The 13269-nt window shown below is 40.7% G+C and overlaps 2 protein-coding genes across 2 annotated transcripts in view; one reads left to right on the top strand and one right to left on the bottom strand.

Moving 5' to 3' along the window:
- Window positions 1-4801, bottom strand: part of SLC31A1 (solute carrier family 31 member 1) — a 33667-nt gene extending 28866 nt beyond the window's left edge. Inside the window, exon 1 of the mRNA XM_069476685.1 lies at window positions 4675-4801. The gene's annotated coding sequence lies outside the window, so the exon portion shown is untranslated. The remainder of the gene's footprint in view (window positions 1-4674) is intronic.
- A 195-nt stretch (window positions 4802-4996) lies between these two features.
- FKBP15 (FKBP prolyl isomerase family member 15) overlaps window positions 4997-13269 on the top strand; it is a 52635-nt gene continuing 44362 nt past the window's right edge. The window contains exons 1-2 of the mRNA XM_069476681.1: window positions 4997-5160; window positions 11974-12089. Of these exons, the coding sequence (XP_069332782.1) occupies window positions 5108-5160; window positions 11974-12089 (169 nt within the window). The 5' untranslated portion in view covers window positions 4997-5107. The remainder of the gene's footprint in view (window positions 5161-11973; window positions 12090-13269) is intronic.

Here is a 13269-nt window from a genome sequence, read left to right as displayed (position 1 = left end):
ATAGTAGAAAATAATACTGGTCTAGGAATTAGAAGACCTAGGCTCTAGGCTTTTGGGCCTTATTAGCTATATGACCCTGAGGAACTCAAGCAATTCATTCACTCATTCAAAATTTTTTGTATACCTACTGAATGAAGGTACTATCATGAACCCCTATCCTCAAGAAGCCCAAACTGGTGGAAGAGCAAAACATGTAAATAATTAAAATATAACACGAAATGTACTAAGATATATATTATGTGTAGGGTTATGTGGAAGCTGATAAAAAGCCATCAGAAAAGGTAGGAGAGAGGAATGAGGGCCTATAGGTACACAGTTACAGCATTTCTCTGTCTTTCATTTGATAAATTGAATGACTACATCCTAGGTACGCTAAACTGCTTCAAAATTACATAAACGCTCATCATAGTTCTAGAATAACTCTACTATCTAGGAAAAGACTCATCCTGGCTGAAAAAAGTCCTTTAACATGTCACTGGTTGCTAGAGTTTTGCTCTCTTTACATGTTCCCTCCAAATCACTTCTCATATTTACTTTTGAGATGCTTCCATCTCATTATGCTGTATTGCATAATGTCCTCAGCCTACAAAAGCAGGTTGTATACAAAAGCCTAGGGCCATTGTGTAAAGGAAAAGAGGTAGGGTGGACCCTCCTCAAGCCTTTCCTTCTCTGCAGGGCTTTGCATTCCTAAGGATGGGCCCCTCCTCTGCTTGGGGATGTTACCTAAATCATGAAATGATAATACTCAAAGCAATGGAACTTCAAAAGCATTTCCTTCCCACTCCCTACTATAAGATTTCTTTTGGCATGAACTGCTCATTGTAATGTATTAAATATGAGACTTTTGATGACTTGTCATACTTAAGTCACAAAACTACCGAAAACTTTTGAGTTTTCAAAATGGCTCTGTTACGCTAAGAGCTGCATGTGGGAGTACAGTCAAGTCCCTCCCCCTTTCCTTCTCCCCCACGTAACACCTGCCAACTTTAAAAGGTAGAGCCTGGTCACTGACTTATCTGACATCATCTAGTAGTTGAAATCATCTTGTTACTGTAAATACTTTGCTTTCCTAGTGATGATTATATCATCTCTTTCTCCCTTGTAGCAATTCTGGTAGGGAAGGTACAAAGAGGAATCAACAGTAGAGCCAAGTTAGAAATGAGAGGGAGAGAAACACTTAAGAATCAGAGACTCTGGTGAGTATGGTAAAAATTGTTACTTTTAGAGCACAGCAGTTATTTCATTTAATTCACATTCAGTCTGGAAACTGTATCTTTCTCAATTCAAAATTGGCATTATAATCCAAAGGAAAACTGAATTGAAAAAAAAATTTTTTTTTTTCACTCTGTTGCCCGAGCTAGAGTGCTGTGGCATCAGCCTAGCTCACAGCAACCTGAAACTCCTGGGCTTAAGCAATCCTACTGCCTCAGCCTCCAGAGTAGCTGGGACTACAAGCATGCACCACCACGCCTGGCTAATTTTTTTCTATACATATTTTAGTTGGCCAGATAATTTCTTTCTATTTTTATAGTAGAGACGGGGGTCTCGCTCTTGCTCAGGCTGGTCTCAAACTCCTGACCTCAAGTGATCCACCCACCTTGGCCTCCCAGAGTGCTAGGATTACAGATGTGAGCCACAGCATGGGGCCTGTGAATTGAAATTTTTAACAGATTAGTACCAGTGCCCCAGGTAGTGTTTACCATGCCTTCCCTCATTGGTTCTTACAAGAATCCCATGTTCTAGGGACTATGAGAAAAATGAAGTGATTACTGACGTGGAATGGGGCTGGGGAAACTTTTACTTCATACATTCCTAAGCCATTTGAATTTTTTTTTTTACATCAATCATGTCATTTAGAATAAAAAATTCCATTTCTTTCTGAGCTAAGTACAAACTTGTCACCTTGGCCTTCAAGGTATTTAACAAATATGGCCCTAGATTCCTTTTCAATTTTAATCCACTACTTCCCTACGGTGTACTGTTGCCTTATATTCTTAGCAAACTATCCCACAGAGCTCTCTTAACCAACTTAACTGACAACACACTGGCTGGGCTACTCTCCAATAGGCAACATTTCTGGTCTCTCCCTGAGTGAAGTTGTATGTTTATCAAGGGTGTCAGCTGCCTTTGTTCACAAACCAATTTATGCCAGTTGTGCTTATTATTGTAAATACGTAATTTAATTATTATGTAAAGCAATGAAGTATAAACAAGAAAAGAAAAATGATAGCAGCAGTTAACATTGAGTACCTACTCCCTGCCATACATTATTCTAAGTGCTTTTCATGAATTAACTCACATAATCTTCAAAAGAACCCTATGAAATGGAAACTATAATTACCCCTATTTTACAAAGGTAGAAACTGAGCAAACTGCCCAAGGCCTATACAACTAATAAAGCACAAAGCAATTTGGCTCCTGAGCTTAAGAATTTAACTACTATACTACATAGCCTCTCTAGTAGTTGTTTCTATAAAAAACCATGTTGAATGCTTTAGAAAGACTAGATAAAGGTGAGTCACACAGATAACACACAAGTTTGCTTGATATGGGAGAGACAATTGTAAGGGCTAGGGGAAAATTTCATAAACACCTAGAAAGACTGTACACTCACACTGCAAATAAACAAAAATGCTTAATTCAAACTTGAGATCAAAGTTGTGCCTTACTTACCTTTGTATTCCCAGCAGTACTCAGTAGATGTCTAGGTCTAATCTACTCCTTTTACAAAGTGTTTAGGGAGCCTGGAGCTCAGAGTGCCTGAGACAAGAATTCAGATTTCTTGATTCCTATCTAAAGATAGGCTAATTCAGGAAGACAATGGCTTTTTAGGTGTACTTAACCTTGCAGTTCAAAGCATAAGGAAGACTCACCATCTTTCCCTTCCTCATACTGCCTGCCAATGAGAATCAGCAGCTGTGTTCTTGCACATCGGGGCACGCACATTTGTGATGTTCCAATCATCAAAAAGGCTACTAACATCCAGGATAAAAACCCCTCCACCCAAGAATGCAAGATAAGAGCTCAAATGTTCCCTTAGCATTTTTTTCAAAGCACCACTCAGATGTTTCAGTGCTGCAATGACAATGACCAGTACTGGGGAGAGGGGTTAGAAAGCCCTATGGCACTTATTTCGTTCACCCCCCAGGTAGCCAAGTCAAGCTCACACTCTAAAAAGACCTACTGCAATGCGTTCCAGTTCTAGTGTTAGATTCCAGGTGCATCATTGCAACTGTCAGCCATCACTACTTTAACTATCTCAATCTATACAGTAAACACAAGAAGCAGACCAATAGCTTTATCCCCAGTTAAACAGAGGAATAATTTACTTACAAAATTTAGTTACATATGATATTTCTGGCCATCCTATTCCCCTCTTCTCCCTCCCCTGGAGCTTTAGACAGTGGTACTATCACCTTCAATTAACAAAAGAGACTAAGCAACCCAGAGACTTCATAGCCAGTACAGCGTTTTTACCCTTCTGAAGCTACCCATAAAAGTCAAGAACTCTCACTGGGTTCTCTGGGTCACACGGGGAAAAAAAGTCCTAAGATTGTAAATTAAGGAATAAGGGAACAAGGATGAAATTCATTATTCAATCTAATAAAGAATTATGAGACCCCATTATGGGCATGAAGGCTTACAATGTAGCAGCATGCAAACTATAATAAAAAGCAGAACTGGGGACATGCCAGGAGGTGCAAAGTTCTCTGGGAGGGAGCTACCAATCACTGCACTTTAATTTCATGCTAACAGATTAAAACATTCAGGTAAGAGACACCTGTAGTACCAACCTGATGGTGAGGGGAAGCCCTGAGTGTAAGACTCCAGTGAGATCTGTGGAAATGGAAGCTACACTGGGACACTATCTGCTTATCCACACCTTGGCCAAGCCAGGCCTACCCCAAGATTGATCCAAGAATGATACCAGGTTAACCAAAGAAATACTTGTGTAAGATACGGAGAGGGTAGAAATTGGAGGCAGAGGCGTCCGCAACAATTGATGTTGATTTAGGACTGTCGCAGGAAGACGCAGCAAAATCCAGGCCAAGGTTGTGGCTGGGAATTTTCTGCCTCCAAAGTTTCCTCCTTTCCATCACCCACCCCAGAAATATCTTGGTTTTCCTGCACCTCACCTGTGCGGCATACAGGTGGACTCTAGTAGGGGACTTTCCTCAAGATGTATGCCACAGTCTAGCAACAACCACTCTGTAAGGGCACATAGTGTTTATTAAGGGCCGGTAAGGTTCTTGTTCCCCCATCAGCTAAGACTTGAATCAAAGGACCAGGAGTCCAGTCTCAGACTGCCCTTTTACTCTGTGTGACCTCGGACTAGTCACCCAAGTGCTTAGTTCCTCCGTTTCCCTATCTGTAAATTCTGAGATTACCAGGAGATCGGGATGGCATTCGACGACCTCTGAGGTCTAAAAGCTTCTGGCCCAGCCAGCACGTAAAAGCACAAATGGTCCGTTGTCCAGACGGGGAAACTGAGGCACCGAGCACGCAGCCCCAAGGTCACTCCAGGGGCCAGGCCGGAGCTCAGGTCTCCAACCTCCCAGTCCCGAGCTCCTTCACCTTCTGCTGAGCTGAGAAGAGCGCGAGGAGGGTCCTTGTCCGGGAGGGAAAGGAGGGTGCCTATGCCAGGATTGCAAGAGGGGACAGGGAAGGACTTACCTTTCCAGGTCGAGTTCAGCCACTGGCGCCTTCCTCTCAGAATCTTAACCTCACCCCTTCACGACTCCTCAGAAGCCCCCTCCACTTCTGCCGGGCTCGACGTGTCCGCGACCGCCACCGAGGCCGAGGATTCCCGCCCCTTTCCCGCCCCCTGCCTCTCTGACCAATCCCCGCTCAGGACTTTGGAGTCCCGCCCCCTCTAAGGGCTGGAGAGGCCTGACGTCACGCGGCGTGCGTGCCCGCGCGAACCTCTCATTTGCCTTTGCCCCACCTTCTCCAGAGTCTAGACTGCTTTCGGCGGAGCAACCGTACGAGAGTTCGCCCTGCCGGCAACCAGCACGCTGTCGCGGCATTTTACGACGTCAGCGGTGACAGGCCCCTGGGCCTTGGAAACATTCAACTTCCTCCCTCCATCCTGGTGAAAGCTAACGCGATGTTCGGTGCTGGGGACGAGGACGACACCGACTTCCTCTCGCCCAGCGGCGGGTGAGTGACTGAGAAGCGTGAGCCACAGGGCGGATTGTTGGAGGGAGTTAATCTCTTCTCAGGCCTCTTCTCAACTTCCGGGTCCTGAGCCTTGCCACATTCCGGTGCTGTACACTTCTCAGAATCTGGGCAGGGCACGCAACTGTGCTGAGTTTGTTGATGTCACCTTTTTAGTGCTTTACATTCTTCCACAGTTCCAGGCAGAATAAATTGTTTTATCTTCCTTATTCCCACAGCTAGACATGTTTGCCTCTATTCTTGCACACCGAACCTCCTAGATTATGAGCCCTGACAGGACAGGGATTGCTTATGTTGTTCATCTCTGTCTAGCGCTCAGCACTGTACCTGGCACGTAGTGCTCAGGAAGTGCATGTTGAATGAATAATAGCTGCGAAATTGCACTTCGTAAACTCTAAAGCTTAAAACCAATGTAAGAGACTTTGGTCATTATTCCCTGCCCTCAAGCATTATATATATTAGCTTGGGATAGAATTCTTCATAGAGATGCGGGGTTTTGTCTCTTTCAGTAATCAGTTTAGCCTTTTTCATTTTTTTTGTGTCAGTGGGCAGCTTCACTCCCTCCAAACTTGTGAGCTGCCAAGCTCTAATCCTTGCAGAGTCTTTCTTTGAACATCTGCTTAACAAATTTTGTGCATGCTGAAGAATGTACTGAAAAATGAAAGTACACTAACATGTGCCCCGCATTCTGCTAAATGCTAAGAGGTTACAAAGATGATTAAGCTTCCATATTGTGCCCTCAATTTGCTTCCATATCTTTTGGAGAGGTCAATATGTGAATGACCATAAAGTGACACTGGCCTTCTTTTCGTCTTAAATAGGAGCTTTTGACTTTAACTAGCTCTGTATTACCTATCCTTAAGTCTTTTTACTCTCACCACGCAGTTCCACCCGTACCCCTACATTAGATAGCCCACATTCACTTAGTTCCACTTTGAATTCTTTCTTTCATTACTCAGTTATTTTAGAGTTAAGCTGTGTTTTGGTTCCTTTTTACCCCCTATTCTACCCAAAACATTCATTAACATCTCCACACCTTCCAGCCTCCGTGCTGCTGTTGACTCTGTAGTCAGCCTTTTGAATTAACCATGCTTCCTACAAACCTGTTTTGTGTACAGCTGTGTATTAGGTCACTATATAAAATTTCCAAGGTATACTTTAAATTCGTATTCCTAACTATGTGAAAGTATTTGGGAGAAGTCTGTAAAGGAATGTTAGGTCTTCAACTTCCATGCAACAAGCAGTCCCAGCTGACTGAAAATTACTGAGTAGGTAATGACAGTCATGTGCTCTTTTCCAGATTTCCTGGCCCAAGATAAGTTTTTAGTGGCTCACCAATTCTTCTTTCCTGAGCAGGCTTATCAAGGATCTGAGACACTTTATTTGTAGGCATGTGACTGTGCTCCTAGACATAGACAACAACTAATTTGATGATAAAAGACTCAACGGAGAAAGTTATAATTTATTTTTGTTTTTAAAAATAACCAGGAAAACAGAATCAAATTTGAGATTGAGAATATGGAAAGTTTCACCAGCATTCTCTGATTTAGCTATTCCTTCCTTTGTTTTCTCTAAGGAAATAGAACATATGACAGTGAACACTGCAGCTGCTTTTAGGTTCCTCTTTTATTACTGTACTTTACCGTAAATATGCTTGTTTAAGTTTCAAGTCTCTTGATTTATTTATTTATTTATTTCAGGATATTATGGGGGTACAAACATTTTGGTTACACGTTATGACTTTGCCACACAAGTCTCTTGATTTAAACATATGACTTACTTGATTCCATTAAGGATATTCAGGCCTAATAGAAGTGGGAGTATCTAGATGACTGATAATCTGCCTTCTGAGTTTCTGGGCTTCTTAAAGTCCATAGTTAACCTAGTAGTGGTAATCAGGAAGCTTGCTTTTTTTGTTTGTTTTTGTTTTAACCCTTTCCCCACCATTGTGTCTTTGAAATGAAGAACTATGTGAATGCTTGCTAAGTGCATGGTACTTGGCTTCAGCAAATACAAATAGGAATAAGGCACAGCCCTTAAGAAACTTCCATTTTAGTAGTAGAGTAAAATCAATCCAGTAATAATCATCCCAAAGCATTTTTAAGGGGACAGATTTATATATATTTTTATATATACTTACATATATATAAAAATACACACACTTGTTTTAGATTATATAACAAGTATATGTAAGCAAATCTGATTAGCATAGTAATGATAAATCACCAGTGTGGAGGCAGAAAAAAGATAAATTCAGAACTGATCATTGTAAGGTTTTTGGACGGTCGGTGCCAGAGAAAGAAAGACAAGCAGAGTAGAAAGGGATAAGCAACTGAGGCTTTATTTGAGCGCTCCCGGGCGAGGGTAACGGGTCCCAAGAGAGGGGCCCGAGAAGTCTCGCCACCCAGAAGTTTTGTGTGGGCCTATATATGTTTTAGAGCTGGGGGATGGGAATTTTTCGGTTCTGTTAAGGTTTTAGGGTGGGTATTGAGAACTAGGAGGGTCTGGTGGTATGTATGGATTCCAGGAACTGAGACCTTATTAAATAATGAAATTTGTCCTAGATGATCTTTGAGACCTTTCCCATTTCCATTCTTTGTATTTATGCTAATATTAGTTTACTGTTGCAGGTCAGTTTGTGCTTAAATCACACATGCTTCCTCCCTTACAGGAGTATCTGAGTTGAATGGGCATTTTAAGGTAGTAGGATGTGTTCACAAATGTATAAAACATGTATTGTGTGCTTGCTCACTACCAGCTATTATACTAAGGAATATATATACATTATTGTATTTATTCATCTCATCTGCTTTATGCAGTATTTTTAACTGTTATATCCATTTTACAAATGGGAAAGTTTCAGGGAGGTAAGTTGCCCAAGGCCACACAGCTAGAAAGTAATCGAGCTTGCATTTCAAATCAGGTAGGCGGATTCCACCAGACCTGCCCCTGTGCCATTATTATTGCTATTGAAGTTGCTGTTTAATGCCATAATTCATTAGAAGAGTACTTTACCAACAAAAGAATCCACGTTTATTAAAATATATTGATACAGTGTAAATGCATGTGTTTTTGTTTTTGATGAGAAAGAAAAGGATTATAAAACTGAGGTGAGGTAAGGACCTTGGTAACTAAATGCATTGGCTAACATTTATTTTTAAAATAATTAATGCTGTTGTGACTTTTCCTATGAATTATAAACATAGAGTCTCAAGTCCAGAGTTGTTAGCAAGCCCATTCTTGCTAACTAACATAATTAGAAGACTGTATACATTTGAGAGCATCTTAGAAGTGGAAAAATGTAATGATTTACAAGAAACTTACCCCCCTAAGTCGGTATAGAGTCCATTTAAAATATTAATAGGAAATGGAATTAATCTGAAAGATAATAGATTGACCTGGCTTTTGGATTGATTTTGCAATCATCAGTTTGCTGGCCTTTGGAACATCTATGGAAGCAGAGTTTACTTATGATACTTTTGTCTTTCCTTTGAAAAAGGATATACCCACAAAATTAAATCAGCAAACTCAATACCCGTGGTTTTCTAAAGCTAACAAGGTCATTCTTTTCCTATTATCTATGCATAGGCTCTTTTATCTTAATGCTAATCTTTAGATGCTAATCTTTGTACCTTTTCACTATGTTAAAGACATGGCCCAACTCTCCCAGAATCTTATTCCTTTAGGGAATCTGCCTGGATTGTCCTGCCTAAAAGAAGAAATCTTGGTTTGTTCTTCTATATTCCATTAACATTTGTCGATGTCTTACTTAGGCCAGCACTGCTCTCCCTCAGATATTACATTTGCAATCTCATTTAAGCTTCTCAGTCCTTGAAAGTAGGTATTTTGGGCCCATTTTCAGAAAACTTAAGAAACTTATAGTAGACCACTTGGAGGCCGGGCATGGTGGCTCACGCCTGTAATCCTAGCTCTCTGGGAGGCCGAGGCGGGTGGATTGCTCAAGGTCAGGAGTTCGAGACCAGCCTGAGCAAGAGTGAGACCCCCGTCTCTACTAAAAATAGAAAGAAATTATATGGACAACTAAAAATATATATAGAAAAAATTAGCCGGGCATGGTGGCGCATGCCTGTAGTCCTAGCTACTTGGGAGGCTGAGGCAGGAGGATCGCTTAAGCCCAGGAGTTTGAGGTTGCTGTGAGCTAGGCTGACGCCACGGCACTCACTCTAGCCCGGGCAACAGAGCGAGACTCTGTCTAAAAAAAAAAAAAAAAAGAAGAAGACCACTTGGAGAAAACAAGGTAATAGTTTCAAATCATATTAAATTTATTTTGCAAAATGTTAATATGTATTTTTATATATATAAATTTTTTTTTTTTTAAACCATAAAAGTTGTTGTGAAGTTTCAATATTTACTTCACCTAAAGGATGCCTTGGAGAAGAGTAGTTCAGAGCTAGACTAGACTTTGAGTTCATTTATTGAGACTAGTATACCGACCCTGGGCAAAATACAGGCATATCTCATTTTGTTGTGCTTTGCTTTATTGTACCTCGCAGATACTGTGTATTTTACAAATTGAAGGCTTGTGACAACCCTGTGTTGAGCAAGTCTATTGACACCACTTTTCTAACAGCATGTACTCACTTCATGTCTCTGTGTCACATTTTGGTAATTCTTGCAATATTTCAAACTTTTCATTATTATTATATTTGTTATGGTGATCTATGATCAGTTATCTTTGATGTTACTATTGTAATTATTTTAGGGCTCCACAAACCATACTCATAAGACAGCAAATTTAATTGATAAATGTTGTTTGTGTGCTGACTGCTTCACTGACCAGCTGTCCCCCATCTCTTTCCCACTGCTTGGGCTTACCTATCCCCTGAGACTCAACAGTATTGAAATTAGGCCAATTAATAACCCTACAGTGTTTCTAAGTGTTCAAGTGAATGAAAGAATTACACATCTCTCACTTTAAATCAAAAGGTAGAAATGATTAAGCTTAGTGAGGATGGCCTGTTGAAAGCCAATATAAGCCAAAAGCTAGGCCTCTTATGCCAAACAGGCAAGTTGTGAATGCAAAGGAAAAGTTCTTGAAGGCAATGAAAAGTGCCACTCCAGTGAACACATGAATGATAAGAAAATGAAACAGCCTTATTGCAGGTATGGAGAAAGTTTTAGTGGTCTAGATGGAAAAATCAATCCAGACACAAATATTCCCTTAAGCCAAAGGCTAATCCAGACCAAGGCCCTAGATCCCTTCTATTCTGTGAAGGCGAGAGAGGTGAGGAAGCTGTTTGAAGCTAGCAAGATCCTCCACCAGCAAAAAGATTATGATTTGCTGAAAGCTCAGATGATCATTAGCATTTTTTAGCAATAAAGTATTTTTAAATTAAGGTATGTACATTGTGTTTTTTTTAGACATAATGCTACTGAACACTTAATAGACTCCAATATAATGTAAAAATAACTTTTATGTGTACTGGAAAACCAAAAAATTGTGACTCCGCTTTATTGTAGTAATGTGAAACTGAACCCACAATATCTCTGAGGTATGCCTGTATACAGTCAAGTGGTGATTGTAATAAATAATCAATTACCATGTCATGTGATGAAGGATTGAGTTCTATTAATCTCTGTGGAGTACAACTCCATACAACAACTGCCCCTGTTATATATCTCATATTACAGTTTACAATTATGTATTACTTAATGTCTCATTCCCTCATTAGATTATAAGCTCCTTCAAAGTAAAATGCAGTTTTGCCCACCAGTGTATACTTAGCACAGTGTCTGACCTATTTCTTGAATGAATGAAGTACAGAGGACTATGGGAGCACCTGGGAAGATCATCTAACCTAGACTTTGAGATTAGGGGCAAATTACAGAGGACAGGAAGAACAAGAAGAATATTTCGGGCAGAGGGAACAGTATTTCCAAAGGCTGGAGATTTAAAAGATCTTGCTTCCTTTGAGAAACTGACAGTTCCTCAGGGTGGCTGTAGCACTCAGCTAGAAGTGAGAAATGGCCAGATATGAAGCTAGAGAAGTAAGGAGAGGTGAGGTCTTGAAGGGCCTTATAAAGCTATCTTGTGGAGTTTGTATTTTTATCTTGGTAATATTGAGGTGTCATTGAAGGTTTTAAGGAGGAGAAAGACTTGGTTAAATTTGGTTTTTAGAAAGACCACTGTGAATGGTCAAGGAAGTCAAGGGAAGAGTTTGTTTGAAGAAGAACAAATTAATTGACAGTATAAAAAGGTGGCATGAGGTCAAGTAGGATAAGGAGTGATAAACTGGATTTAGTGACAAAGAGGTTATTGGTGATCTTAGCAAGAGCAGTTTCAGTGGAATGGTGGAGGCATAATGCAAGGGATGATAAAAGAATGGTCCTACTTGGTAGATGATATGATAGCAGGGACCATGTTTGATAGGTAAGTTTGTAATATAGTTTCATTTTAATTTAATAAACTAGTAAGAATCAGGAGGGGGAGTAACCAATAGGGGTGACTAGAAACTATGATTTGCTAAAAGCAAGAATTTACAGTTTGAAGAAACCATAGAGAGCATCTAGACTAATCACCTCAATCTATAAATGGAGAAACTGAGGTCCAGAAAGAAAAAATGCCTTGACCAGAGTTTTATGGATGAGCAGGGTCAGATGATGATGTTCAGATCAGATATACAGTCTTGATTTCAAAGATACTTAGCTGCTATTTCCAGTATTGAATGGTGAGATATATAGTCAAGGAGGTATTTGTTCAAGGTTGGAGATAAGCTGTTTTTATAATGATTCCCATGTGGGATATGTCAATGAAATTTCGTTTTCTACTAACAGTGCCAGATTGGCGTCTCTTTTTGGACTGGATCAGGCCACTGCTGGCCATGGAAATGAATTCTTCCAGTACACAGCCCCAAAGCAGCCTAAGAAAGGCCAGGGAACAGCAGCAACAGGTAAGTATGGTTGTACCTTAACAGATTAGTTGGAAGAGTAGGCAGCCTTCTAAAAGTGACATGCCAGGTCATCTGTCCTTGACCACTCTGGCTAAGCTCACCGCCAATGTTGGGTGCCTTTCTAAAATCTGGGATCCTGAATTCCAGCAACTAGATTGTGTGCCTTTGTTGGGAACTGATGGAGAAGGTCGTAGGCAAGCTCTTCTGCCCATGTGGACACCACTCTCTAAAACTGCCCAAGGTACTCTAAGTAGACACTGTGCAATGTTTTGGAAATAAGGAAGAACTACTTTTCAGTTCTTTCACCTGGATGAGGTGAGTTAGCTATAGGCTGACTGAATTTTTCTCAACTAGACAGTTACATGCATTGCTGTATCCCCTGTACCTTTCACTGTGATGGACACGATGGACATTAATTGAATGAACATGTGTTCAATGAAAAGGCGAGAAGGAGGGACTGATATTTTTAAAATACCTGCTGCGTGTCTGGTCTCGGGTACTTTACATGAGTTGTCTTATTTCATTCACAACAATTCTGTGAAATAGGTGCGACTACCACCATTTTAGAGGCTCAGAGAGGTTAAGGAACTTGATCAGGGTCATACAGTAGTAAGTGACAGAGTTGAAATTTAAACTCTGATCTGACTGACTCCAAATCTTTTATTCCTTTCTCTATACTTTGCTGTCTTTGTGTAAGAACCTAAAGAGGAGTAAGGGACAGATAGTAATAGTTCTGAGAAGGACAGGGAGTGAGGAACATTAAATTAAATATCTGTTAAATGCAGATAAACCATTGAGCGCGTTTTACATGCTAGGCACAGTGCTGGCCCTGAGGATATCTGTCAGGATATTTGGAGTTGAGTAGTTATAATAGATGCCATGTGGCCCATGTAAGAGGATAAAAGAAACCATTTCCCCCTTTATTCTCTGCTCTCTACTCACTCGCAGCACACTTCTGTGACCCTGGATGTGGGGTCAGGAGTTTCCCCCCATACCAAGAAGTTCTCCAGCAGACATCAACTGGGCATCCTATAATTCAGTTTAATTCTGATGCTTTCTACCTGGAGATAGTGTCAGATCCCACAGATTGGGGGCTCAGTTCTACAAGACTGGCCCCATTTCAAATGCCAATCGCAAGTCCAGCCACTTGTTGTTCTGACCAACTGGCTATAAACCGGGA

Source organism: Eulemur rufifrons, chromosome 7 (genome assembly GCF_041146395.1).
Source record: "Eulemur rufifrons isolate Redbay chromosome 7, OSU_ERuf_1, whole genome shotgun sequence".
NCBI lineage: Eukaryota > Metazoa > Chordata > Mammalia > Primates > Lemuridae > Eulemur > Eulemur rufifrons.
This window is presented reverse-complemented; position numbering and strand designations above follow the sequence as displayed.